The sequence below is a fragment of the Varanus komodoensis genome, unplaced genomic scaffold (genome assembly GCF_004798865.1).
Source record: "Varanus komodoensis strain SLA01 unplaced genomic scaffold, ASM479886v1 scaffold4, whole genome shotgun sequence".
Taxonomy (NCBI): Eukaryota; Metazoa; Chordata; class Lepidosauria; order Squamata; family Varanidae; genus Varanus; species Varanus komodoensis.
Genome location: NW_025335941.1, coordinates 29,094,648 through 29,119,951, shown reverse-complemented (window position 1 = coordinate 29,119,951; position 25,304 = coordinate 29,094,648). Strand labels below are relative to the sequence as shown.

General features: G+C 39.8%; 1 protein-coding gene across 2 annotated transcripts in view; it reads left to right on the top strand.

Moving 5' to 3' along the window:
* Positions 1-25,304, top strand: part of EPHA6 (EPH receptor A6) — a 462,252-nt gene that overhangs the window by 311,408 nt on the left and 125,540 nt on the right. Inside the window, exons 7-9 of one of the 2 annotated variants that reach the window (XM_044442452.1) lie at positions 5,708-5,755; positions 6,138-6,300; positions 17,268-17,376. In XM_044442452.1, coding sequence (XP_044298387.1) covers positions 5,708-5,755; positions 6,138-6,300; positions 17,268-17,376 — 320 coding nt within the window. The remainder of the gene's footprint in view (positions 1-5,707; positions 5,756-6,137; positions 6,301-17,267; positions 17,377-25,304) is intronic. The other variant, XM_044442451.1, reaches the window with a different exon arrangement.

Below are 25,304 nucleotides of genomic sequence, written 5' to 3'. Positions count from 1 at the left end.
ACAAGATTATCATTAGCGTTGCCTGATCGCCTTTTCTTCATTTTAGTTGAGATTAATAGTATCACTTGTATTACTCAGATCCAGTTTTATAAGCACGTACAACATATTATTTGACATATTGTTTATGAATCTTTCTTATAGGAAAGCAAGCATTACTGAAGCATTATGTGGCATCTGTGCTCAAGCCATTTCTGTATTTTCTGTTGACTAACTCTGTTGTTTTTCAAGAATGATTTACTGAATGATGCTAACTTACCAGTGTTGTCAAACATTATAGATTAAGTCTCCTTGTCTTCGAATCTCACATTGCACTCCCTCTTATAAATAATAAGTAAATTGTAATAATTGTTAATGTGGTTATCATATACCACCCATTCTGCTAGACATTACAGAAAACCCATAAGCAAAGCACCATCTGCAGTCTACTTGGTTTGGGTCTGCTCGCCATCTTTATTCACCTCATCTTTGCTTCTTTCTTTTTCTTCTGGTACATAATCCAATTAAAGTGGTATTTCATTGGAACTGACCTTGCTCAATTGTATGTATTTTTATCACTCTTACTGTTGGCAGTTTTGCTAAGGCATTGGCTGGAAATCAAATTTAAAACTTCCAGAGGGTAAAATGCATATTGAGTATTTCAAAGCTATTTCAAATAATATAACTTTTCCAGATTAGAAAAAACTGTGAGGGAAAAAAATGTGATAAACAGGTGATTGACTAACTCAATACACTTTGATCATCTTTGCTATGGAAAAGTATTCTAGCAATTTTAATTAATGAACTCAGTACTTTATGCTTGTATTGCTATAACCATGCCTGTTACATTATCATGGGTGCATTGCCTATGAAAGGTAATATTCAGTCAGAGACAAATAACCATTCGCTATTGTTGAATATCTGTAATATTAAATAATTCCTTGCAGTTACAAAACATTCTAACTAATCATGTAATATGACCATTCCTACCTCCAGTAAGTCATTTGTTAGTTGTACTATCACTTTGCATTCTTTAGTGTGCTATCCTATTAATATTAAACTCATTTTCCTCATGTTCTAGTAGCCAAAGTGGGACCGCACGCACATGAAAGAGGTAGCAACAGGCTTGGGAATGTCCCAAGGTTTGCTGAAGTGCAAAAATGCATATGAAAAATACAATAGAAGAGCAAAACCCCTCAAAACAGCCCAGGCCATCTTCTGTGGCTACATTATGCTTACTGTTGAGAAGGGGAGAGAGAAATGGGCGGGGCAGGGGGGGAGTGAAGTATTCTAGAAGACAATGTCTGGTTTGTTGGAACCCTGAACCCTGTGCTGCAAAATTTTGTTTTTTAGAATTTCAATCAATATGATTGTTTCAACACTCCACTTCTACTAATGAATAGAAAACCCCATGCTGTCTTCCAAATGATTGTTTATTTCCCTCTCTCTTTCTCCTCTCTCTTTCTCTTCCTTGTAGTGATCAGTTTGCTCCTCTGCAATGTTGCTTGATTTCTCTGTGTGTCGTTCTTTATACTCTTCTTTGTTGTTACTGCTCTCATTTTACCTTGATTTTCTCAGACAGTGACAAACAGCAAGGACTGTCAGTTACAAGATTTTCAGCAGGCAGTCATTCACAAAGCTAAGTGGTCTTTTCCACTATTTCTTTATTGCATTTTTAAACCAGCCAATAAATAAAGCTTGTTAATTTGTTTAAAAACAGAAAATGCTATATAACAATAGACTATCATAATAAAACAAAAATAACTGCAGCATACAATAAAATCAAAAGTAGAACAAGGATAAAATAGTTCAAAGATCTAAAAGCACTAACAATTATTTTAAAACAATTTAATGTTTTGAAAATAAAAAAGGCCTTTCCCTACTCCCATAAAAGAGCATAATATACGTAGGTTTCAAGTAAGGCTTTCAGGGGAGGGCACTCAATAGACAGGGTGCCACTAGTAAACAGGCCCTCTTTCTCACTTCATTGGAGGTGGCACTTGAAGAAAGGCCTTAGCTGATAAATTTCTGGGCTGAAGTTGATAAATATGAAAAGCCACCATTTGGGGCTTTGAAAGATAAAACCAGCACTTTGAATAAGGTACAGAAATCAACCAACAGCCAGTACCAATGGCATTAATAAGATCATCCAGTTCCCATTAATGGTTTATTCACTCTATCTGGGACTACCTGAAGTTTCCAAAAAAAGTTCAAAGGCAGATGCATATAGGGAATAAATGGTGATCGGAAGGTTATCTTTGTCCAGGTAGGATCATTGTTGATATATCAACTTAAGATGATAAAAGGTGCTTCAAGACATCAAGCCTCCCTATTCCTTTAGGGCAGGGGTCTCAAACTTGCGGCCCGTGGGCCAATTGCCAGGATGGGCAGTGCATGGGGGAGGGGCCCTGCGGCCTTCAAAGCTCCGGTGGCGCCTGGGCCAGCCGCAGGATGAGCGGCCCACCACCACCGCAGTGGTGGAATACTTGATGCGGCCCAGCCTCACCCAGACTCTATTTCCAGCGGCCCCCAGGTAAGTTGAGTTTGAGACCCCTGCTTTAGGGAAAGGGCCACCCAAACCAAATACAGTGCTAGTCAACTCCACCCAGACAGACAGATGAAGCACCCACAAATTGTGTCTCTAGCTTGTTTGGATACTTTATTGAGCCTTATCCAGTCCATTGGCTTGCCCAAGTAATGGTTTAGAAGTTCAGCTACCTCACTGATATCAGATGAAAAGGAGAGGTAGAGTTCCTTGGAACCCCATAGCATAACTGGCAAAGCAAAACAAATATTCCTAGCACCACCTTCTGATATTAACCATCCAAGTAGTATTGGAACCACTACAACACAGAGCTCCTACATGCCAACTCAGAGAGCCTATCCAGACTCAGAAAGCCCATCCATGGTCACTTATAACAAAAGCCACTGAGAGGTCCAAGAGAATGACCCAGGTTGCATTCCTGTTATCACTTTTTGCAAAATTTTTCTCATGGGGTGACCAAGGATATATCTTTTCCAAAACCAGACCTGAAGCCAAACTGAAATGGATCCAGAAAATTAATTTCATTCAAGAGTGCCTGGAGGTGATGGGTGACCACTTTCTCAAGCATCTTGCCCAGGAAAGGATTATTTACAACAGGCAACAGGCAACTGACCTATAATTGTTTTCATCTGGTCCCAGTTAGATTTCTTCAGGAACAAAGTTGCCCAAGCACCTTGTCCTCAAGAACCAACTACTGAAATTCAACTGCTACTGTATCCTCAGGAACCAAGTACTGAAACTGGAATAACTCAATCAGATGGTGTTCTGGACATTTACACTGCTGCAATTGCTCTAACTGTGGAGTCCAAGTCATGGTGGATGTAACTTTACCTCCAAAGAGTCTCATGAACTTGTCACAGCATGCTGTTGAGGGTGAAGCCAACAATCTGGACCAGATTGTAAAAGGCCCCTCACAATCCATAAAAGCTCCACTGGACAACACTGTAAAGATGAAATGGAGGTGGGAAAGAAATCCCTTCCTCAGTTGTATATGTTTCCTTTCTGTTTTATCCAAGATACATGGACATATTTAAATCTTTCAGGCAACCCCTTGTAACACTGCCCACAGTCACTACTATGTCTGAAACATTTGAATATTTTGATTGCTCTCTGTTTTATAAAATGTTGAGTATTCTTTCTTTTTATCAGTGTAATTTATTAAAATATATAGTTTATTTTACTTAGAGCTAAATAAGAGTCAGTGGATTGTCCCAATACATGGTGACTCTCTGACTCACTTTGCATTACACAAATATATATGCCTTAGTTCCAGAGCACAGATAATTTAAGTCAGCCTTCCACAACTTTATACCCACTAAATAGTTTGGACTATTACTGCTAGTATTACCAACCATTGGCCATGCTGTTTGGAACTGATGGGACCTGAAGTACAGAATTTCTGGAAGGCGACAGGTCAGGGAAGGCTGGTTTAAATGTTTCTGTCATAGCCAGATTGATAAAAAAAACCTTTATTATAAATGAGGAAGAAGAAAAGAATCTGTTAACTCTAAATTATTGACTATGCAAATTACTAAATTTATAATAGGTACACTAGTAACAAATCAGGTTTTATCAAATACATATTTGTATAGTGATGATCTATATCTAGTTACTTTGGGTCTTGGATCTGAAGTATAAAGTCTAGCCGCAAGATATTATATTAAGCCTGAATTAGTACTTAACTTTTAGATTGTAGTTTTGTTGCCTTGGAAGTTAAATGTTGGACCTAATGTCAAGGTGAAAATGGACATTTTGTTGGATTTCAGGAAAAACGTGTGTTTCAATTATAGCATTTCTCATCTCAAATGTGTGGATTTTAACAAAATCTGATTGCCTTTTTAGTTATGCTATGAACTTAACACTTATTCAGTGGGAAAAATTATTTGTTTTAAGAAGTCTCTTATTATGCTTACTATTTGTATCTGTTGTACGTTGTTTTTATACTCCTGTATTTTATATATTTCTTATTCAGTTTACATGTTGACGTCTATTATAAAATGTAATAATATGCTGCAGACTTCATTAAAAATAAATAGCATCCTGAAGATACCCCATAGTACAGTTCTTTCCAATTGTCTACCCCATTTGAATTATAAGTATCATTCATTTATTAATTTTTTCCACTAGTACTTAATTTTCCCTGAACAATTTAATCGTATAACAATTGTGACATTCATTTTATTCTGTTGAGATACTACTAATGCTTTGTTCCTCCCAAGCAATGTTAAAAACTTTGCTGTACCATAAATCACTTAACTTCAGTTGCATTAGATTAGAGTTAGGTGAACTGTATTTACAAGGCATTCCTTCATGATAGATACAGTATCCAAATTTTCAGTCCTGCTAATGCAATAAAATTCCTTTGTCCCTTTTTCTCTCTAAGATGCCTCAATGAATCTTATTTTCTCAAGTAAGCAGGATGAGTATACCTTCTGATAACTTAATACACCACATTTTTTAGCATTGTTTATGCTATTATATGTGTCCTGAGGGTTCCAGTTATACATTGTGCAGATTGTTACGGACAATCTTGTTCTAAGCAAAACTATGGTCAAGAGATTTGGTCATCATATTAAAACAAGCTCAAGGGAAAGCATAAAAACATGAACGAGTTTAGAGATGGCAACTGACTAGTGAACTTGAGAAAGATGCTTTTTTTTTTTTTTTTGGTTCTTGAGCACATTAATGCTCTGGCCATTTCTCAGAGCCTCACAAAAAGGAGCTATTTTATCGAAGGCATTCTGGCTATAATGAACACAGTTAGGTGCACTTCCATTTCACTGCAGTGAAGTATGCCTAACTCCTGAAGCATCCCTAACTTGTGTTGTATTATGGCTTCTGGATAAGAAAAGAGTTTCCAAAAAGCAACTTAATGATTAATTCTTTTTTTTTCAAACCTAAGTGCTGTGCTGCTACCATCCCTACTGATATTGCTAGTGGTGGAGGATACAGAGTAACTCTCAGTAGCTATTTGACATTTTTCTGTACAAGTACAGGCAAGCACCATATGCACAGCAATATGTGAAGATCATGCATACAGTTCATTTTCCCCAGTTTTGTTAATATGGGACATTTTGTGCAACTGCAATAATAAAAAGCAGATATTAAGATAATTTTCCAAACCAATGAGACAGTAGGAGCCTGTTTCAGGTTTAAGAGTTAATTTTCATTTTCTTTTACCCGCAGGTCTACCCACGGATAGCGCCGGCATTTTGGCACTACCTGAGGGTAGAAGTGAGTAGTGAGCCTTTGAATACCACATCTATACGTTATGCTTTCTTAGTACTTACTAAAATCCTAATTTGTCCATTATTTGAAGTATACAGCTGCCATTTTAGCTGCCATTTTCTTTGGATGTAGACTTGTACTAATTTCATATTATTTTGATTCCAGTGTAACTACTAACCCAGCTCACAAGGACACAGTCTCATATGAAACATAAAACAACATTTCTTAAGCAGTATCTAAACCTAGGTTGTGCCATACATCATGGTGATAGCTTTCACTCCTTTAAATGAGCACACTTCAACATTCATAAGAAATTCAGATTTGAAAGATTGTTATATAGCGTGTACAACTCCACTTGACATCATTTCCTCCTTCTTTTGTTCCTCAGGAGCACGAGCAGCTCAGCTATTCCTCCACAAGGTCAAAGGCTCCAAGTGTTATCGTCACCGGCCTCAAACCAGCCACCAAATACATATTTCATATCAGAGTCAGGACTGCAACAGGATACAGTGGCTATAGCCAGAAGTTTGAATTTGAGACTGGTGATGAAAGTAAGTCTTAATCAAAGACACAAAACGGTGGCATGCATGTCTGAAACAGCATCTCTAAACTTTACACAGGTAGACACTGGGAATATTAGATCTAAATCTATCATTGGCAGAAAATGTGCATCATCAAAGTTTTTTAATGCACTTTGAACAACTTGAATTGCTTCAAAACAAGTAAATACCTTCCTGGGGTAACAGTGGTTTCTTTTTGGTTCACAAGTTTTAGGAATACACCAGTCATGCTAAATTATCTCATCTTATTCTCCAAGAAAGTCTAAAATTGTATACCATTGAAGCATCCTATGGTACATTTCAAAAGGGATCATTTCTTTGCAAATCAGATCAAATATTTGCAAAGGGTCAAACATTTCGTGAAGTTATGAATGCTCATGCAAAGCTCAGAGAACACTTGTTGCCACCAAAGCCTCTGGTTTTTCCTGCGCCCATGGACTTACCTTTGAATTGAGCATGGGAAGAAAGAGGTGGTGGAAACTCCTACACCTGAAAGAGTGTCTCTTCTTGCAGGATTGAGGCCACAAGACTCAGGTCACTGGTCCACCAGTGCTACATCCTAGATTTTCATCGTATTTTCCCTGAGAAAAATGTGATGGAAACCAATATATTTGTTTTATAGACTCATGTAAATATACAGCATACATCAATAAGATCATGTGGCAGAATGTGTTTTGCCTGAACTATCCGCAGAGATACCTGACAAACTTTTTCTTTAAAATATTTCCTGGTAAGACGATTCCAGCTGAAGAATGTTTCACATATGAAAGTGGGAAATGGAATTTAAAAAGTTCAATATAAGAGCTAGGCCACATATTATGACTTAACATGTAAGATATCTTAAATAGTCTACACAGTATAGCTGCTCTGTTCAGAGAACATATGTGGAAATAATCTTGGATCTGCAGTCACGTTTCATTCCACTTTCATCTGCCACTGAGAACATGGTACATCAAACATAGCAATTCCACATCCCATGGGAACAACCCATGAGAAAAGTCAGAGCACACAAGATGGCAGCTGAATGGAGCAGTCAATATGATGATTGACCTAAGAAAATCCAGAGCATGCTTCACCACATAACATTTTCAGTGCTGAGTATGTAGTTAATTTACATACATGTTTTGTAACTGTGATTAGTTCCCCCATTTTAATTCAGATTATTTTAGACACACATCTACAACTTATTCATTGGGAAGCGGTAAATTCAGTTTGGAAGCAAATAATATGGAAATTAATGTGCTGTAGTAAATATATGTCTGTATGTTGACATTGGGATGGATCTTGCTTTTATTGAGTGAAAATGATCTTGCATGCAAATTTTCAACTAGGATTTTAAAAGCTGAGATTTGATAAAAACTGACATTATTAGGTGAAGTACAAACCTTCTAATAAGTATCATTTTCTGCTTCTTGTTGTTGTTATTCGCAAAGTCGTGTCCAACCCATCGCGACCCCATGGACAACATTCTTCCAGGCCTTCCTGCCCTCCACCATCCCCTAGAGTCCACTTAAGCTCACACCAACTGCTTAAGTGACTCCATCTAGCCACCTCATCCTCAGCTGCCCCCCCCCTTTTTTTGGCCATCTATTGTTCCCAACATTAGGCTCTTCTCCAGGAAGTCCTTCCTTCTCATTAGGTGGCCAAAGTATTTCAGTTTCATCTTCAGTATCTGGCCTTCTAAAGAGCAGTCTGGGTTGATCTCCTCTAGCACTGACTGGTTTGATTGCCTTGCAGTCCAAGGGACTCGCAGGAGTCTCCTCCAGCACCACAATTCAAAGACCTCAATCTTTTGGTGCTCAGCCTTCCTTATGGTCCAGCTTTCACAGCCATACATTGCAACTGGAAGAACCATAGCCTTGACTATATGCACTTTTGTTTGCAGGGTGATGTCTCTGCTTTTTTGTATGCTGTCTAGATTTGCCATAGCTTTCCTCCCCAGGAGCAAGTGTCTTTTAATCTCTTGGCTGCAGTCCCCGTCTGCAGTGATCTTGGAGCCCAGGAAAATAAAATCTGTCACTACCTCCATTTCTTCCCAACCTATTTGCCAGGAAGTGAGAGGACCGGATGCCATGATCTTAGTTTTCTTAATGTTGAGTTTCAAGCCAACTTTTGCACTCTCCTCCTTCACCCGCATCAAGAGGCTCTTTAGTTCCTCTTCACTTTCTGCCATGAGAGTGGTATCACCTGCATATCTGAGGTTGTTGATATTTCTCCCAGCAATCTTAATTCCAACTGGTGATTCATCTAGCCCCGCCTTTCTCATGATGTGCTCTGCATATAAGTTAAATAGACAGGGCGACACTATACAGCCTTGTCGAACTCCTTTCTCAATTTTGAACCAATCAGTGGTTCCGTGTCCAGTTCTCACTGTTGCTTCTTGACCCGCATATAGGTTTCTCAAGAGACAAATAAGATGGTCTGGTACTCCCATGTCTTTAAGAACTTACCACAATTTGTTGTGATCCACACAATCAAAAACTTTAGCATAGTCAATGAAGCAGAAGTAGATGTTTTTCTGGAACTCCCTAGCTTTCTCCATGATCCAGCGTATGTTGGCAATTTGATCTCTAGTTCATCTCCCTCTTTGAAATCCTGCCTGTACATATACTGCTGGAACCTAGCTTGTAGGATTTTGAGCATAACTTTGCCAGCATGTGAAATGAGTGCAATGGTGCGGTAGTTTGGACATTCCTTGGCATTGCCCTTCTTTGGGATCGGAATGTAAACTGACCTTTTCCAATCCTGTGGCCACTGTTGAGTTTTCCAAATTTGCTGGCATATTGAGTGTAGTACTTTTACTGCATCATTTTTTAAGATTTTGAATAGCTCAGCTGGAATACTGTCACCTCCACTAGCTTTGTTGTTGCTCAGACTTCCTAAGGCCCATTTGACTTCACATTCCAAGATGTCTGGCTCAAGGTCAGTGACCACCCCATCGTGCTTATCAGGTACGTTAAGCTCTTTCTTGTATAGTTCCTCTGTGTAATCTTGCCACCCCTTCTTAATCTCTTCTGCCTCTGTTAGGTCCCTGCCATTTTGGTCCTTTATCATGCCCATCTTTGCATGAAACGTTCTCTTCATATCTCCAATTTTCTTGAAGAGATCTCTGGTCCTCCCTATTCTATTGTTTTCTTCTATTTCTTTACAATGTTCATTTAAGAAGGCATTCTTATCTCTTCTAGCTGTTCTCTAGAATTCTGCATTCAATTGGGTGTATCTTTCTCTTTCTCCTTTGCCTTTCGCTTCCCTTCTTTCCTCAGCTATTTGTAAAGCTTCCTCAGACAGCCATTTTGCTTTCTTGCATTTCTTTTTCTTTGGGATGGTTTTAGTTGCTACCTCTTGTACAATGGTGCGAACCTCCGTCCATAGTTCTTCAGGCACTCTGTCTATCAGATCTAATTCCTTAAATCTATTTGTCACCTCTACTGTATGTTCATCAGGGATATGATTTTGGTCATAGCTGAGTAGCCTAGTGCTTTTCCCTACTTTCTTCAACTTAAGCCTAAATTTTGCAACAAGAAGGTCATGATCTGAGCCACAGTCAGCTCCTGGTCTAGTTTTTACTGACTGTATAGAGCTTCTCCATCTTTGGCTGCAGAGCACACAGTCAATCTGATTTCTTTGTTGACCATCTGGTGATGTCCATGTGTATAGTCGTCTCTTGGGTTGTTGGAAAAGAGTGTTTGCTATGACCATCGTATTCTCTTGTCAAAATTTTACCAGCCTGTGCCCTGCTTCATTTTGTACTCCAAGGCCAAACTTGCCTGTTATTCTGGTTATCTTTTGGCTTCCTACTTTAGTATTCCAATCCCCCATGATGATAGGGACATCATTTTTTGGAGTTAATTCTAGAAGGTGTTGTAGGCCTTCATAGAATGGGTCAGCTTCAGCCTCTTCAGCACCAGTGGTTGGGGCATAGACTTGGACTACTGCGATATTGAATGGTTTGCCTTGGATTTGAACTGAGATCACCTGTCATTTTGGAGATTGTATCCCAGTACTGCTTTTCCTACTCTTTTATTGACTATGAAAGCTACTCCATTTCTTCTGAGGGATTCTTGCCCAAAATAGTATACCTGATGGTCATCTGAATTAAATTCACCCATTCCTGTCCATTTTAGTTCACTGATTCCTAAGATGTCGATGTTCAGTCTTGTCATCTCTTGTTAGACCACATGCACCTTGCCTTGATTCATGGATCTTACATCCCAGGTTCCTATGGAGTATAGATCTTTGCAGCATCAGACTCTCCTTTCACCTCCAGATACATCGGCAACTGAGTGTCCTTTCGGCTTTGACCCAGTCGCTTCATTCCTTCTGGCGCTACTAGCACTAGCCCTCTGCTCTTCCCCAGTAGCATATTGGACACTTTCTGACCTGAGGGGCTCATCTTCCGGCGTCATATCTTTTTGCCTTTTGGTACTGTCCATGGGGTTTTCATGGCAAAGATACTGGAGTGGGTTGCCATTTCCTTCTCCAGTGGATCACGTTTTGTCAGAGCTCTCTGCTATGAGCTATCCATCTTGGGTGGCCCTGCATGGCATAGCTCATAGCTTCATTGAGCTACACAAGCCCCTTCGTCACAGCAAGGCAGTGATCCATGAAGAGGATTCTACTTCTATATTCCCTTTAAACTTATTATAGAAATTCTCATGATGACAAGATACCCAGAATATAGAACAAAACTGGCAACAATCCTGTGTAGCTGAGAAATTTCCTTACAACCAATTTGTGTTTTAGCAGCAATTATAATAGAATTATAGAACAATAGAATTATAGTTCTGTTGTTATTCATTAAATTTCTGCACTGCCCATAGCCAAAGTTCTCTGGGTGGTTCACAATATTAAATCACTCATCCAGATTTCAACCAAGCCCAACCCTGTTTACCTTCCAATATTAGGCAGGATCAGGCAAAATGGTATATAGCAGGGGTGGGCAGTTAATTTTCCTATGGGGCCACATGAGAAACTTTGACAGTTGTTAAGGGCCGGACCAATACACTTACAGCTCTGCTCAATATACATCTCTATAAAAACAGTAAATGAAACATTACAATGATACAATGAAAATGTGGAGCACAGAACAACACTATTTAATGAATATTCACAAAAACATTAACATTACATGAAAAGCAATAAATTAAATTCAATTTAGCAGATCCTTCAAAATAAAAGCAGTGCAGTTGTATTGCTTGCATCTATATTACGACGATATATATTTGCATTGACTTTTAATTTGCCAGTGACCTCATGCGGGCCAGTCAGGGTCAGCCATCGGGCCGGATGTGGCCCACGGGCCATACAATGCCCAGGTCTGGTATATAGGGTACACATGAGTTTCCTTAATAATTAAAGACTTAATGATGCTATTATGTAAGCCATAAGCTAAATCAATGTAACTGAATGTGTTAAGATCTGAAATGACAACGGAAAAATGTATCTTCCCTTCAGTAAGCAGTTTTAGTGGAACCAAACTGTAGAATAGCAAAAAATAGTAATGCATTTAAACTTTGGGCTTTGAAAATATTGTCAGTACGGTCAAATTCTTTGCTTCTCTTGCTGCTAACATAAACCAGACTTATGTTAGACTTTAAGAATTTACTCACACTGCATAGCAGAGTGAAACACATACATTTAGACCAGTTATAAGAGCAAGAATTGCTTTGCTTCATTTGACAAGAACCCACTTGTCCACTTTTCTCTCTGCAACAGTGATAATTGGAGGTGCCTTTTATAAGCCATACCTGATGCAGATTGCAAAATGTTGTAAATAAAGGGCTATCAGATTTCTGTGCAGGAAACCTACATGTATTCCACATGATTGTAGATTGTTCCTGCATTAAAAAATAATGACTGTCCAGGAAACTGTTAAGGTAAAGCTTGAATAGCTTTCACATCATCATGAGTGTGTGAGTTGACTCACTCTATCAGATTGTGGATCAAATTGTGCTGAGCATTTGTGATCCAATATTCAATAGTTCTCTTTGGAATCTCCAAGTAGATGAAGAACATAATCTGTAGACAAAGAACACACAGTAATCTGTAAACATATAGTATAATCCTAGGCATGATTAGTCAGGTGTCATTATGTTCATAGGGCTCACTCCCAGGTAAATTTGATTGATTTGTGTGTGTGCACGTGTGTGTAGCATTGCTGCCTGTACACATTTACATAAAAGGAAGTCCCACTGAATTCATTAGAGCTTACTTCAAAGTAAGCATGCATAGGAGTACACTGTTCATCACTTGCAACTCTGGCAGATAAAATCTTTTTTTTTCTTCCCTACACTGATGGGAACCAATAGTTCATAATAATTCTGCAAAAAAAGGAGAGGGGGATTATTATCACTTACTTTTTAAAGAAATATTAATTTTAAATGTTATGATTAAAAATCAGTACAAAAATGTAAATGTTAGTATAATCTGTACAAGAAAGCAGTAATACAAAGTAGAAAATAATATACTCCAGCAAAGGCTCCTTACTATTTTCTAAAGGTTATTTGCCCTTTGGTGGGTGATTCCTGTGATACGCTTTCCACAGTTTGCTGGATAGAATGCAATTTGTGCCACTTCAATTATTTAGGATAAAATTAGATCCATAATTACAAGGAGCAGACAAAAATTTTGGGAAAGGTTATTAATGGTGGTACATGAAGCAGAAAGGGGACTGCAGTCTGACCCTGCAGGAGAAATACAAAATTAATCAAGGAGGGTATAGTTTTTAATATTATGTGACTGGTCAAGAGATGTAGTAGTGCATAAAAGATCTTTGGAAATCACCTCTAATCAATTACTGGCTTACAAAGCTCATAGGCTATGACCCTCAGTTAAGTCTGACTTTACTAAACTTCTGGTATGACAACCAATTTATGGGAATGTGTATGGAAATGTGGCTATAAATGAAGTTAACCAGGAGGATAGGTTCAGATAAACCCTAATCTCCCTTCCTAGTTGAATTTGGTTCATTTTCTTTTCCTATGGCTTATTCTTCCTCCTTGTTTCCATGTCTTGGTAGATCCAATTCTATTTTAGTTTCTACTACCAATTTTTGTGGTTCCTGACACTTCCAAAATTTCCCTAATTTAAATTCCTTCACAAATTTTGGAATTTCAAATTTCCTGCTCTTGTTTCCAAAGTGGAAGACATGTCTAAGGAGTTCTGTTTCCCCCTCACCATCCAATTTTTAATTCTGAATTTTGTACACAAGCAGTATGCAGTTTGCTGTATCTTTCAGTCATCTGAGTTCATCTGTGTCTTTTCTCTCTGCTGTATTACTGGTTGCACATGCACATTAAAGCCACTGGACTGTAATGATTAGAGTGTTGGACTGGGGCTCAGGAGATCTGACTTCTAGTCTTTATCCAGCCATGAAACTCAAAGGGTGATTTTAGGCCAGTCATAGCTTAAGGCTTTGTTGTTGTGAGGATAACATGGAGAGCTAAAGAACCGTATAAGCTATCTTAGGTTTCTCGCAAGAAGAAAAGTGGGGTATAAATGTAATGTAACTATAATGTAATAAGTATAGTTGTATCAATATTCTTTTTTTGAACAAGAGCCCTTGGACTTTTAACATATTTTGCCACATTTAGCAATCTTATATGCCTATGTTTATTTTTATAATAGATATTGACTATTATTCACTCAAACAATGAGTAGATATTCAATTTTTATCCCTAAGGAATTATTGTATTCTCCCTTTATATATTGTATATATTTACCCCATACATGTGCATGTACACATAGTGCCCCCCCTTTGTATCATTTTATTGATGCATTTGATTTGCTATTTTCTCTCTCTCTCTCACACACACACACACACACACGGGGGGGGGAGAGAAATTTGTTTTAATTCTTGCTGATTCAATTACACATTTTGTAGGACTAAGTCAGTAGGCAAACAATACATATAAAAATAAAACTACACAGGATTCAACCATATCAAGCTTGCACCTGTTCCACTCCCTCTATTTGTTGTAGAAATTGTTCTAGTTCAGCTAGAGAATAGAACACAGCATACAGTAAATTTCTGGGGAAATAGATGATTCAAGTGGGGATCCCTGATAGTAACTGAGCTGATTTGTTACTAACCAGCCTTCCTTCCTTCTTCCTTCTATGCCTGTTTAAGCATGGTATGTTTCCCCTTTCCCTTAGTGTGATCTGTTTTTGCTCTTAGGCATGAAGTATGACTGAAATGAAGGTGGGAATTCAAGGTGCCACAATAGTAATAATAAGTAATTAAAACTGTATGAAATTCTTGGAGGTTCCAGAGGTTTTGTTTCAGATGAAAGGCTATAGGTTCTCTGAACAGTCTCTTACCTTTGTCTCCCTCTCCACTTAGTGTAACTCTTTTGCCCATGCCAGGAAAGAGCTTCAGGACAAAAAGGCAGACACACTTTCATAGATTTAGGATGTAAGTGGCTCTCTCATGTGCTTAGGAAGGAATAATCCAATAGCCAGTAGAAATGTAGCCTTTTCTAGAATCTAGCAAAACTTTACTACCCATACAGTGTTCTCTCACTTTATTCTTTGCTCTCTCCTTATCATTAAGCCTTCCCCTGTTAATAACATAGTTCTTGAGATTGCTTTCAGAAGATAGTCTCAAAAGACCATAGTAGTGTCATAAAAAATGATCACTCACTAGTAACATCCTATTTTAAGTGGAATTGGGGGGGGGTATAGCCCACTGACGTAGTTAAATAAGTTATAATCATAAACTTAGTGGCATGCTGGTTGTTGTGTATAAGGCAATATCAATGTTTATTTGGGAGTTCTGTTGAATTTAATAGAGTTGTGTCCCCAGTAGCTATGCTTAAGACTTCACCTTTAATTTTCATTTAGTTGTCATAAGATTCAGTATTGAAATATAGATATGAAAATCAAGTTTGTATTATTTCATTGCCTTGGAAAAAGACCTCTATACATCTCTACAACTTTTATAGCAGTAAAAATTAGAAAAAGCATAACTGAGCTCAACTCCCAGCAAACAGCAACAGCATGTTTGGGAAAGTATATAACAGATTTATGAAAAGAAAGATGGTTATGAAAGCATAATGTAAAGCTTAAGGTGGCATGATGTTAAATTTCTTCTGTTTTACCAGATATCTCATCAAACAAGAGCAATTCCAGTTTTTTCCAGCAAATCTGCAAGTGAAAGTCATACAGAGCCATTTAATAATATATGCAGCTCTCTCATGTTGTGGTGCTTGAGATCCACTGGCCACAGTCCTATAAAACCTCAATTATGCTAACTTGTTCAGTCTGGTTTTTCTCCAAGTTGCTGTACTGTGCCAGCACTCATTCCAACCTAATCTGGCTGAGCAGTGGCCTACATTCTCATGGCATCAAAACTGCATGACCTATATTCTATATTCCAACACCTCTATAGAATAGGTAAAGCTAGCAGAAATTGACAGGTTTTATCCAATAGAATCACATTTATATCCTTGTTTTTACTGGTGGCAAGAGGAGTTGTAGACATCACTAATTAGATAGTCCCCAAATTAGAAAATTACAGAATGTCCTTCAACCATGTAGGAAAAGGTGGACAAATCCATGGAGTCCAGGTGACATTTCCTCCCACTATATTCCCCCCACATGCCACAGGGCACCATGTATTCTGTGGACTGCCCAAAAATAAAATAGTAGTTTTGCCTGAAAAATTCAGCCGAAAACAACTGTGATGGGCCAAAAGAGACAACTTTAGCTTGACTGCAGCTACATTTAATAGATGTAGTGCTTCATAGTAATAAAACTGCCTAAAAATAGTTTCTATTGTTGCTGTTGCAGAATTTCTTTATATAAAAAACAATGAAAAGTAGGGCATTGTTATGAGATGTTAACTGAAATTTGCAGCTTTCATATCATTTTAGTGTTATTCTCTCATAATTTTCCAATAATATAAAGATTATCCATACATTTAACAGGACTGCATATCTAAACTGAAACTTAAATATTCCTATTCCAGATCTTTGGTGCACACTTTTGAAAACAACTTTTGTTTGTTATATTCAGTCTCCTTTGCATCTATCTTTGTTGACAGTTAATTCCTGACCATTAGAACTCTAGTCTGTAACTATATGTCTTAGAGCTGCCCTTTTTATCTGCCCAGCTGTCTTTCTGTCACTTTCCTATCTTTCATGCTGCTGGAGAGTCTGCTGCTGATAGATGTCAAATTGCAATAACTAAAGCATGTAGCTAACAGACAAAATTGAGCTGGTAATAGGGTGCCAGCTCACAGATAGATGTTCAACCAGTTAAAGAAAAATCTTTGCATCCTTTAAATTAAGTTCAAGTATATTTTTCATGCTGTACAAGAACAGTACATAATGTTCATAAAAAGGAATGTTGTCTTCTGCTTGTATGTGGATTGATTTGTTTGATAGCTCAGTATAATTTCTAATGTACATTTTCTCTCTTCTGGAGATATGCCCTATGTCTTCAAAATTTCACTCTGAAATGAAGCCTAGTTCTCCTGCTAGTTTTACTGAAATCAGAATATAGGTAAAAGAATATGCTTTGTAGTTTGGATGGAGCATGTATACAGCTTGCATTGGGGGCCTTTCACTGTAGGACACTATGAGGTCCAGAGTACAGGGCATTCTTTATGGATCTGGTTCACACCAGTAAGCTGCATGCTGTGACTAACCCCTAAGAATGGTGAAGGTGCCTTTCCAGTCGTCCCTCACCACCCCCTGCTTTTGTGGGCCTATACCTGGGGCCATGGCCGAGAGGGCATCTATGTAGCCAAGTGAGGAGTTCGTGGGGGTTAGCATAGTGACAGGTAAAGGGAGTTATGCCACTGGGAGGAAGACTGGCCAGGTAAGGGGAACATAGTGAAACAGGAATAAAGTCATAGCAAATATCATTACTAAGAATGGATGTATTTGGGTGTTGATGTAATGTCCTCTAAATAAAACCATTACTCAGACATTTACTTTTGTATGTTTTCATTTCAGCTTCAGATATAGCAGCCGAACAGGGACAGATTCTGGTCATTGCTACAGCTGCTGTTGGTGGATTTACTCTCCTAGTCATTCTCACTCTGTTCTTCCTAATCACTGGAAGGTAACATGATATTGTAACTCATTTTTGAGCAAAGCAATATTTGTCTTCAGGGGTGCAGCTGGTAATTCTAGATTCTGGACTTAATGGCCTTATGGGAGTGATGTTCCATTTAGTGCAGAGTACATTATTTTAGCATTCAGGTATTTGTATGGGTATTCACGTGTTTTGAAATAGGGTAATCTAGTCCTATTATGGTTGGGGGCTTTCCTGATCATTTTGCTAAGCGGTGACCTGGACATCGGTCTTGAAATCTTGCCCTGATGACATCACTGTTCATGTTTGACACTTATTATACTATGGAATGTATAGTTTCTGATGCATAACATGTGTCTCACAGGCTACATGTGATCCTTGTTTGCTGTCTATGCAGCCCTCCCATATTCCTACACTCCTTATGCCACTACAAAATATCTCAGCAAAATATGAGAGAAACAGGCACATGGGTAAGTACAGCCAGGGGTGTGACTGTGGTAGGAAACAAGGCATGCACTATCGGCGTGCTGTTGCCCATCACAGTTACTGGAATATTGGAACTATGTGTGGCAGTGGAAGCAGCAACCTCAGTGGCAGCAGGATGCAGTCCTTGAAACATTCCATGGGGAGGCACTGCAGCCCCCCCCCCCCCCCCGCACCAATAACTTGCCCTCCCATATTTTATAACTTAGCACTTTAAAAGGTAATTGCTTGGTTATGTGTATGAAAAGTTCAAAAATATAAATGAAATTTATTACAAACATCCAGAGCAAAAGAGTCTCTACCAGCTATTACACTCTAACTTATATAAGTATAAAATACCTTAACTTTCAGTGTATCTAAACTTTATTTCAGCTAGAATGATAGGAAAAAATGTAAATTGAAATCATCAGCATAATAGAAGACAACATAATAGAAAACAGGTGATCATGAACAAAATCTAATTAAGGAACGCCAATGACTACAGAGATTACTTTATCATCATGATATACAAAGGGGCTGCAGTCCCTGGCTCATTTAGGGCTTCTCTACATGAAGTGTTTAACCTGCCTTTTCTTTTTCTATTACCATTGTGAGATAAAAAAGGAGTCCTTTATTCCATTTTTCCAGGAGGTTCTATTTTTCTGTTTTTCTATATATTCTATTACAAGTATATAGAAAAGCGGATACTACAGTATAGTTGATTTGTGACTTCTCACAAGGCTTTTGTTCCAGTATGTTGTGGTTGGAACTTTAATAACAGACTTTCTTCACACACAAAAAGAAAAGAAAAAAGAAAAGAAAAGGAGAAAGAACCAGCTAAAATTGCTGAAAAACATGGGATGATGACATCATGTAAAGGTCCAATAAACTTCTGCAAGTGTGGGATCAGGAGAGCAGAATAAATGCCTTTCACTTGCTTCTTAAGAACATGCACAGGGGCAAGCTGCAAATGTCACAGGAACTGTACAGAAAGTTAGCTATCTGGAACCTTATTGATTCAATTTATATCCTACTCTACCCTAGTAATACTCAGGTAGAGTACTACTATAAGTGATATTGGTTGCAAAAATCATTAAATACGCATGCTTGACCCAACCTGGTTGTTTCTTCAGGGATGCGGCAGGCGACGGCGGGGAGAGAAAGCACTGGGCTCCTGTCTAACAGGCACCGGACCCAGATTGGTATCATGCTGTGAATTTCTCTTGAAAATTATTGCCTACCTGGCTTTATTTGTTCATTTTGTTCCCCTTGAGCTGTTTATTGTCATTCCAGGGACAAATAGAAGCCATGTAGGGGGAGCTGTCTAGCAGAAAATTGCCGTGGAGCCCTAATCCAGTTTACAGATTGGAGATTTTTCCCTGAGCTAAGCCAAGTGTGCTCATTTAAATATGTAACTAATATAAAGCATAGTTTGACCCAGAAAAGTACAATTTGCCAGTTTATTACTTTCTTGGGAGATGGTCATGGAGGTATTTAGAGCACTGCCAATTTTTCAGAAAGAGAAATACTACATCAATGATTTAAATACCTTCCATTCATTTTCCCCACTGGAAACAGGGTTCCTGGATCTTTTTTTTTCCTTTCTTTGAGCTCCCATATTGGCGTTGGAGGACTAGCCCTTGTTCTTGAGTTCAACTTCTGCTGGAAACTGTGCTAAATTTTATCTTCCCTGAATATAGCTATATCTACAATTGTAAAAACTATTGTACCACATTTTTGCAAAGTATATACGACAGATCATTACATTGCAAGTAAAGTCTTGCTTTTCATTTAAAATGATGGTTGTTGATGTTAAAAAGTCCAACTGTACTACATGAAATGCTAAGATTGTATATGAACCATCTTACTAATAAACATCATACAGTTAGGATAAATGCAGTCACAGGCCTTTACAATAAATGATATTATTCAGTAAACAAATGCCATTTTGTGTGGCTCTCAATTTGAGAAAGAAATTTGAGAAGGAGGAAAAACAGATTTGGATTTCTTTTTTTCCCCCTTCATTAAATGTTTTAGGTTATATTGCCATGACCTTTTCATGTATCAATACTGAATGGAATATTTCTACTATATTAGATATAAATTTATTTCTTGAAAGTTACTTAAACATCAGGATAAGGATACAAGTGAGATCATTCAGAATGAATACTCTATTTATTGTTGTATTTAAAGCAAAGTGAAGGATTGATCTGTTATCCTACATATGTGTTCTGCTTCATATTTAGAATTAGCAATTTGACATACTGTTGAATCTCAGCTGATGAGACTCCTCATATTGAAGAGTTGTGAGGACATAAGGATTTGTGCCTGAATAATTGTCTGTTAACAGCAAGTTCTTGGGCTCAGAATTTTTACATTTTAAGTGTATTCATTATGCACCTGACTGTTTGGTGGCTCTCTGGATTCTGGTTAAAACAAAAGTAGATCCCGCTAACCTAAAAACTGCCTAGAAGGTACAATAGCAAGTTGGTAGAAGCAACAGTGGCTGTAGGAAGGGTCTGAGTAGGCTATAAGAGTAAGAATCAGGAACCTGAAGAAAGGAAAAGCAGGGATTGCCTTGGGCGGAAAGGGGAGAGAATATAGGGACTAGAGAAAGGCAGCAACCAATAAAAATGTTCATAGGGAAATAATAAAAGAGGATTCTGTGTGTTGGTGGAAGGAAATAATAGTCGCAGAAGTCAAGGCAGCAATTCTAGACACAGTTACATGGGTCAAAACCCTAAGGAACTCCATGAGATTTATTTCTCAGTGGATAGTGCTGTGAAAGAAATGTGGTACAGTGGATTGAAAAATGGAGACCTGAATAAAGCACATTATGCTGAATGTTATAACCTTGAGCAATTGCAAAAAGGTAGAATGTTATGAATAACAATCTTATATATGCCCTAAAGACAAGAGTGGAGTGACTGTTATTGGTAGGAATGAATTGCGACACTGGCGTTCTTGAAGTTTAGATGCTGTGGGCTAGAGATCTAAATGGCATACAGTTGTTAAGTATAGATCTTGGGAGAGTTCCTGGATCTTTAGGAAGGTGTATACTGTGGCTTTTTGTGTTCTTGCTACAGCTGCTTTCTAGGAACCTTAAGGAGGCAATGAAGCAGTGGAGCCAGTGATCCAAACTTCACATGAACTAAATGGACAGTTCTTTGGCAGCAGGCTTCTAAATCTAGATCAGAATAGCTGCTTGAGCTTGCATATGTAGCTTTTGCAGTAGCTTAAAAGAGTTTTTGCCCTTTTTTTACATCATTCCACACTGACCATATCAAACATTGTTTTTGCATCAATATTTCATCCCAGTTTGACAGTGGTGCTGGTTGATAAAAGTAAAGACAGCCTTAGACATTACCAAACTAGTTCCACCTTTCCTTGGAACCTAGGCTAATTATATGTTTGTCCCAAACAAATGTATACTTGCATAAAATATGTAAGAACTGGGTTATATACACCTGCTCAGCATAGTCAACATAGCTTTCTTAGAAAAAAAGAGAGGGTGTATTCTTGCTTTTGTAAATGTAAAAGTTGTGTGCCTCTTTTTCATCATGTAAGGTTTTAAAGATTGCTTCTTACTGAATACAAGCAAAAGGCATGCTATACTGACAGGCAAGTTGTCTGGAGAACTTGAATATTGTAAGAACAGCCATGGAAGACTGTGGTTAATTGTACAGTTGTGCAGTGTGCACCACAGCATTTGTACACCATTTTGGCATCTCTGTCAGTGAAATTCCTGTCACTCACAAAGTGTCAGGTATTATGGACATACTTTGTCTTTAATGCCTCACTGACCTCATGTCAGCATCCAGGGTGAGGGCTGTTGACTGACAGAGTAAAGGCACCGGGACCCTGGCAGACAGGATGAAACAAGTCCAAAGCACAGTCCAGCTGGGAGCCAATACACAAAGCAAGTCCGTAGAGACAGGTACCATAGTCCAGGACAAGCCAAAGATCAAAGAGCCGAAGGAGGCAAACCAGTCAGAGATGGAAGAGGGGCAGGCAGGAGCAGAGTTCCAAGTCCAGCAAACCAGGAAGGGCTTCACTAACAAGAGAAGACCTTGTTGCCAAGGCAGCTTCTGAGGGGAAGAGCTGCTTCTTATACAGCTCTTTCCCCAGGCTCCCCAGGTGGACTCATGATTGCTCTGGGAGCTGCAGTGGGCTGAGGACAGAATCCTGCAAGTACCAGAGCTGCTCTGCCGGTCCTTGGCCAGCAGAGGGAGCACTGAAGCTCCCTCGGATCATGTCATCTCACTTGTAGTTCTTCACTTTTCCCCAAAGGAATAAATTGCATTCATTCACTTATATGGGAAAAAATAATGCAATATACAGATATAGGAGAATGGTGAGGCCTATCCTGTCCGTGCTGATTTCAGTTATGTGGTGAAGTATACATTTATACCATGTCACTATATCTCAAATATATGCATGGCAGGGAATTATACCAGCATGACAGACAAGCAGGTTGCTTACCTGTAACTGATGTTCTTCGAGTGGCCATCTGTGCAGTCACACATATGGGTACTGCGCCTGCGCAGTGCCTGTAGCCGTAAGATTGATAGCTAACGGTTTTTGGTGGGAAGCTCCACTCCCCCTCCCCCCTGTGGCCTATAAAGAGCGGAGCGTCCGCCATTTTGTTCAGTCTTTGTGACCAAACATACGATATCTTCGTAATTTTAAATCTTTTTTTTTTTGTGTGTCGGTACCGTAAAAAAGGGGGGTGGTCGGTACAGAAGATGCCTTTCTCATTGACACCAAGCTGTCGATGCATCCACTCACCAACACCGAGCGGGGCCGGCGGGTGGGTTGTGTGACTGCACAGATGGCCACTCGAAGAACATCAGTTACAGGTAAGCAACCTGCTTTTCTTCGTCGTGGCCTCTGTGCATTACACATATGGGTAGATTAACAAGCTCACCATCAAGGAGGAGGGAAGGTGTCCTCAGTGAAGAACAGAGGAGAGTACACCTCTACCAAAGGAGCAGTCCCGTCAAACTCAAACATCAAGACGGTAGTGCCTGGCGAAGGTGCAAGAGTTTGCCCAAATAGCGGCTTGGCAGACGTCATCAATCGGGACCCCCGATGCGAACGCAGACGAGGTTGCAACAGCTCTAGTAGAATGGCCTCAGGGAACTGAAGGCAGTTCGAGCTTAGCTAACCGACAGCACAAGACAATAGTGTGGACTATCCACTTAGAAAGTCTTTGTGGAGTGACTGGATCGCCCTGATCCCTAGTAGAATATTTGATGAATAGCTTATTGGATCGTCAAATAGACTCTGTCTGCGATCAGTAGAAGGCTAAGCAACGACGAACATCAAGTGAGTGCAACGATCTTTCCAAAGGGGTCGACGGTGACGGGAAAAAAGCAGGCAGCACAATGTCTTGTCCTGTATGGAAAGGTGTAGACACTTTGGGTAAAAAAGATGGGTCGAGGCGTAAAACTACCTTTTCTCTGTGAAAGGTTAGATAAGGAGGGTCTATTCGAAGAGCGCAAAGTTCACTGGCCCTCCGGGCTGAAGTGACAGCTACAAGAAACGCCGTCTTCCAAGAAACCACTTGGAGATCCACCCTCGCTAAAGGTTCAAAGGGGGCCTTATAAGGGCCTGCAGAACTACAGAAAGGCTCCATGTGGGCATAACCGGTCTAATTGATGGGTTGAGATTATACAGTCCCCTCAAGAATCTCTTGAGGATAGGATGAGAAAACAGAGGCGATCTGTCGACTAATCCATGGTGGTAGGCTATCGCAGCTGTATAAACTTTAATGGACAACAGCTTCAATCCAGAATGGTACAATTCCAGAAGGAACTGAAGAATTTGTTCAATAGAGGAGAGGAATGGAGAGAACGAATGCGACTCGGCAAAGGTGGAAAAACGTTTCCATTTAGCCTTATATGACTTCCTTGTGGACAGCTTTAAGGCAGAGTCGATGATATGCTGAATATCAGGGTGCAAAAACATCAGATTCAAATTCGATGGGTCTTGTCTCGAACCAGATGGTGCAGAGAGATCAGAGAAAGGGGAAGCACCCGAGTGATTGGATTCGACAATTGGATCCAAGGTGGTCGAAGTCATCGTCGGTACTGATAGATTAATAGAAGCTGTCGGATTCGTAACTCTCAAAACCGTCGTCGGCATCGATGGAACGTCAATCATCGAATTCGCCACGCTGTTAGGTTCAATGAGAGCAAGTCCGGGTGGCGAAGTGTGCCGTCCACCTGTGTTATAAGATATGGGAGTGATGGAAGATGAAGAAATTCCCCGCGAGAGATGTTGAGTAGTTTCGCAAACCATGCTTGACGTGGCCACCAAGGGGCAACTAGTATCCCCGATGCCCGGTCGTGCACGATCTTTACTATGACCTTCATCAGAAGAGGGATCGGAGGGAAGGCATAGAAATGCATGTTGTTCCAAGGGATCATGAATGCGTCCCCTAGTGATGCATGCCCGATTCCCGCTCTCGAACAGTAAGCCTCGCACACCCTGTTCTGTTGGGTAGCGATTAAGTCCACATCGGGGAACCCCCAGCACCTGAAAAGGTGGTTGCGCGTACGAGGGTCCAGTTTCCACTCGTGAGAGGTGAACATGTGCCTGCTGAGAAGGTCCGCGTGCACGTTGTCTATGCCAGCCACATGAACAGCCATCAGCGCAATGTGTCTCTGAATGCACCAGTCCCAAATTTCCATCGAGAGTCTGGCTAGAGTTGGTGACTTCGTCCCTCCTTGTTTGTTCAGATAAAAGATGGTCGCTATATTGTCCGAGGTTATCTGAACGATCTGATGATGAAGGAGGTCCTCGAAAGAATGAAGGGCCTTGAAGACTGCCAGTAGCTCCAGGAAGTTGATATGATTCGTGGATTCTAGATGATTCCACGTACCCTGGGTAGATAGGCCAGAGCATATCGCTCCCCATCCTAGGAGAGACGTGTTGGTGCTGAGGGTTATCGTAGGAGGTCACGCCCTGAAGGGGACTCCTATCGTAAGATTGGTCGGTTTCAGCCACCAGCACAGAGAGTGGAGCACGGAAGATGGGATCCGAATCAGTTAGGACTGTGGCTCTCTTTGAGGGTGATACACCCTGTTGAAAAATAGTTGTAGTGGGCGAAGCCGAAGTCTGGCATGTGGAACCACGGCAACTGAGGATGCCATATGTCCCAGGACCCTCTGGATAGACCTCGCCGTGACCGTTCCCTCTCATCGGATTCGATGAATAAGGCGAGCAAGAGTCTGCTGTCTGTCTTGCGGGAGGAAAGCTTTCTCCGACGCCGAATCTAAGCGGGCTCCGATGGTGAGCGTCTGTGTCAGAAGAAGAGAAGATTTCTCTGTATTAATACGTAGGCCTAGGTCATCTAGTAAGGCACAGGTCTTATGGATGGCCGCCAAGAGTCCTTCTCTGGACTGTGAGACCAACAGCCAGTCATCGAGGTACGGATAAATTTGTATGCCCTGAAGGCGTAGGAAGGCTCCTGTCTGTGCCTTCCTACG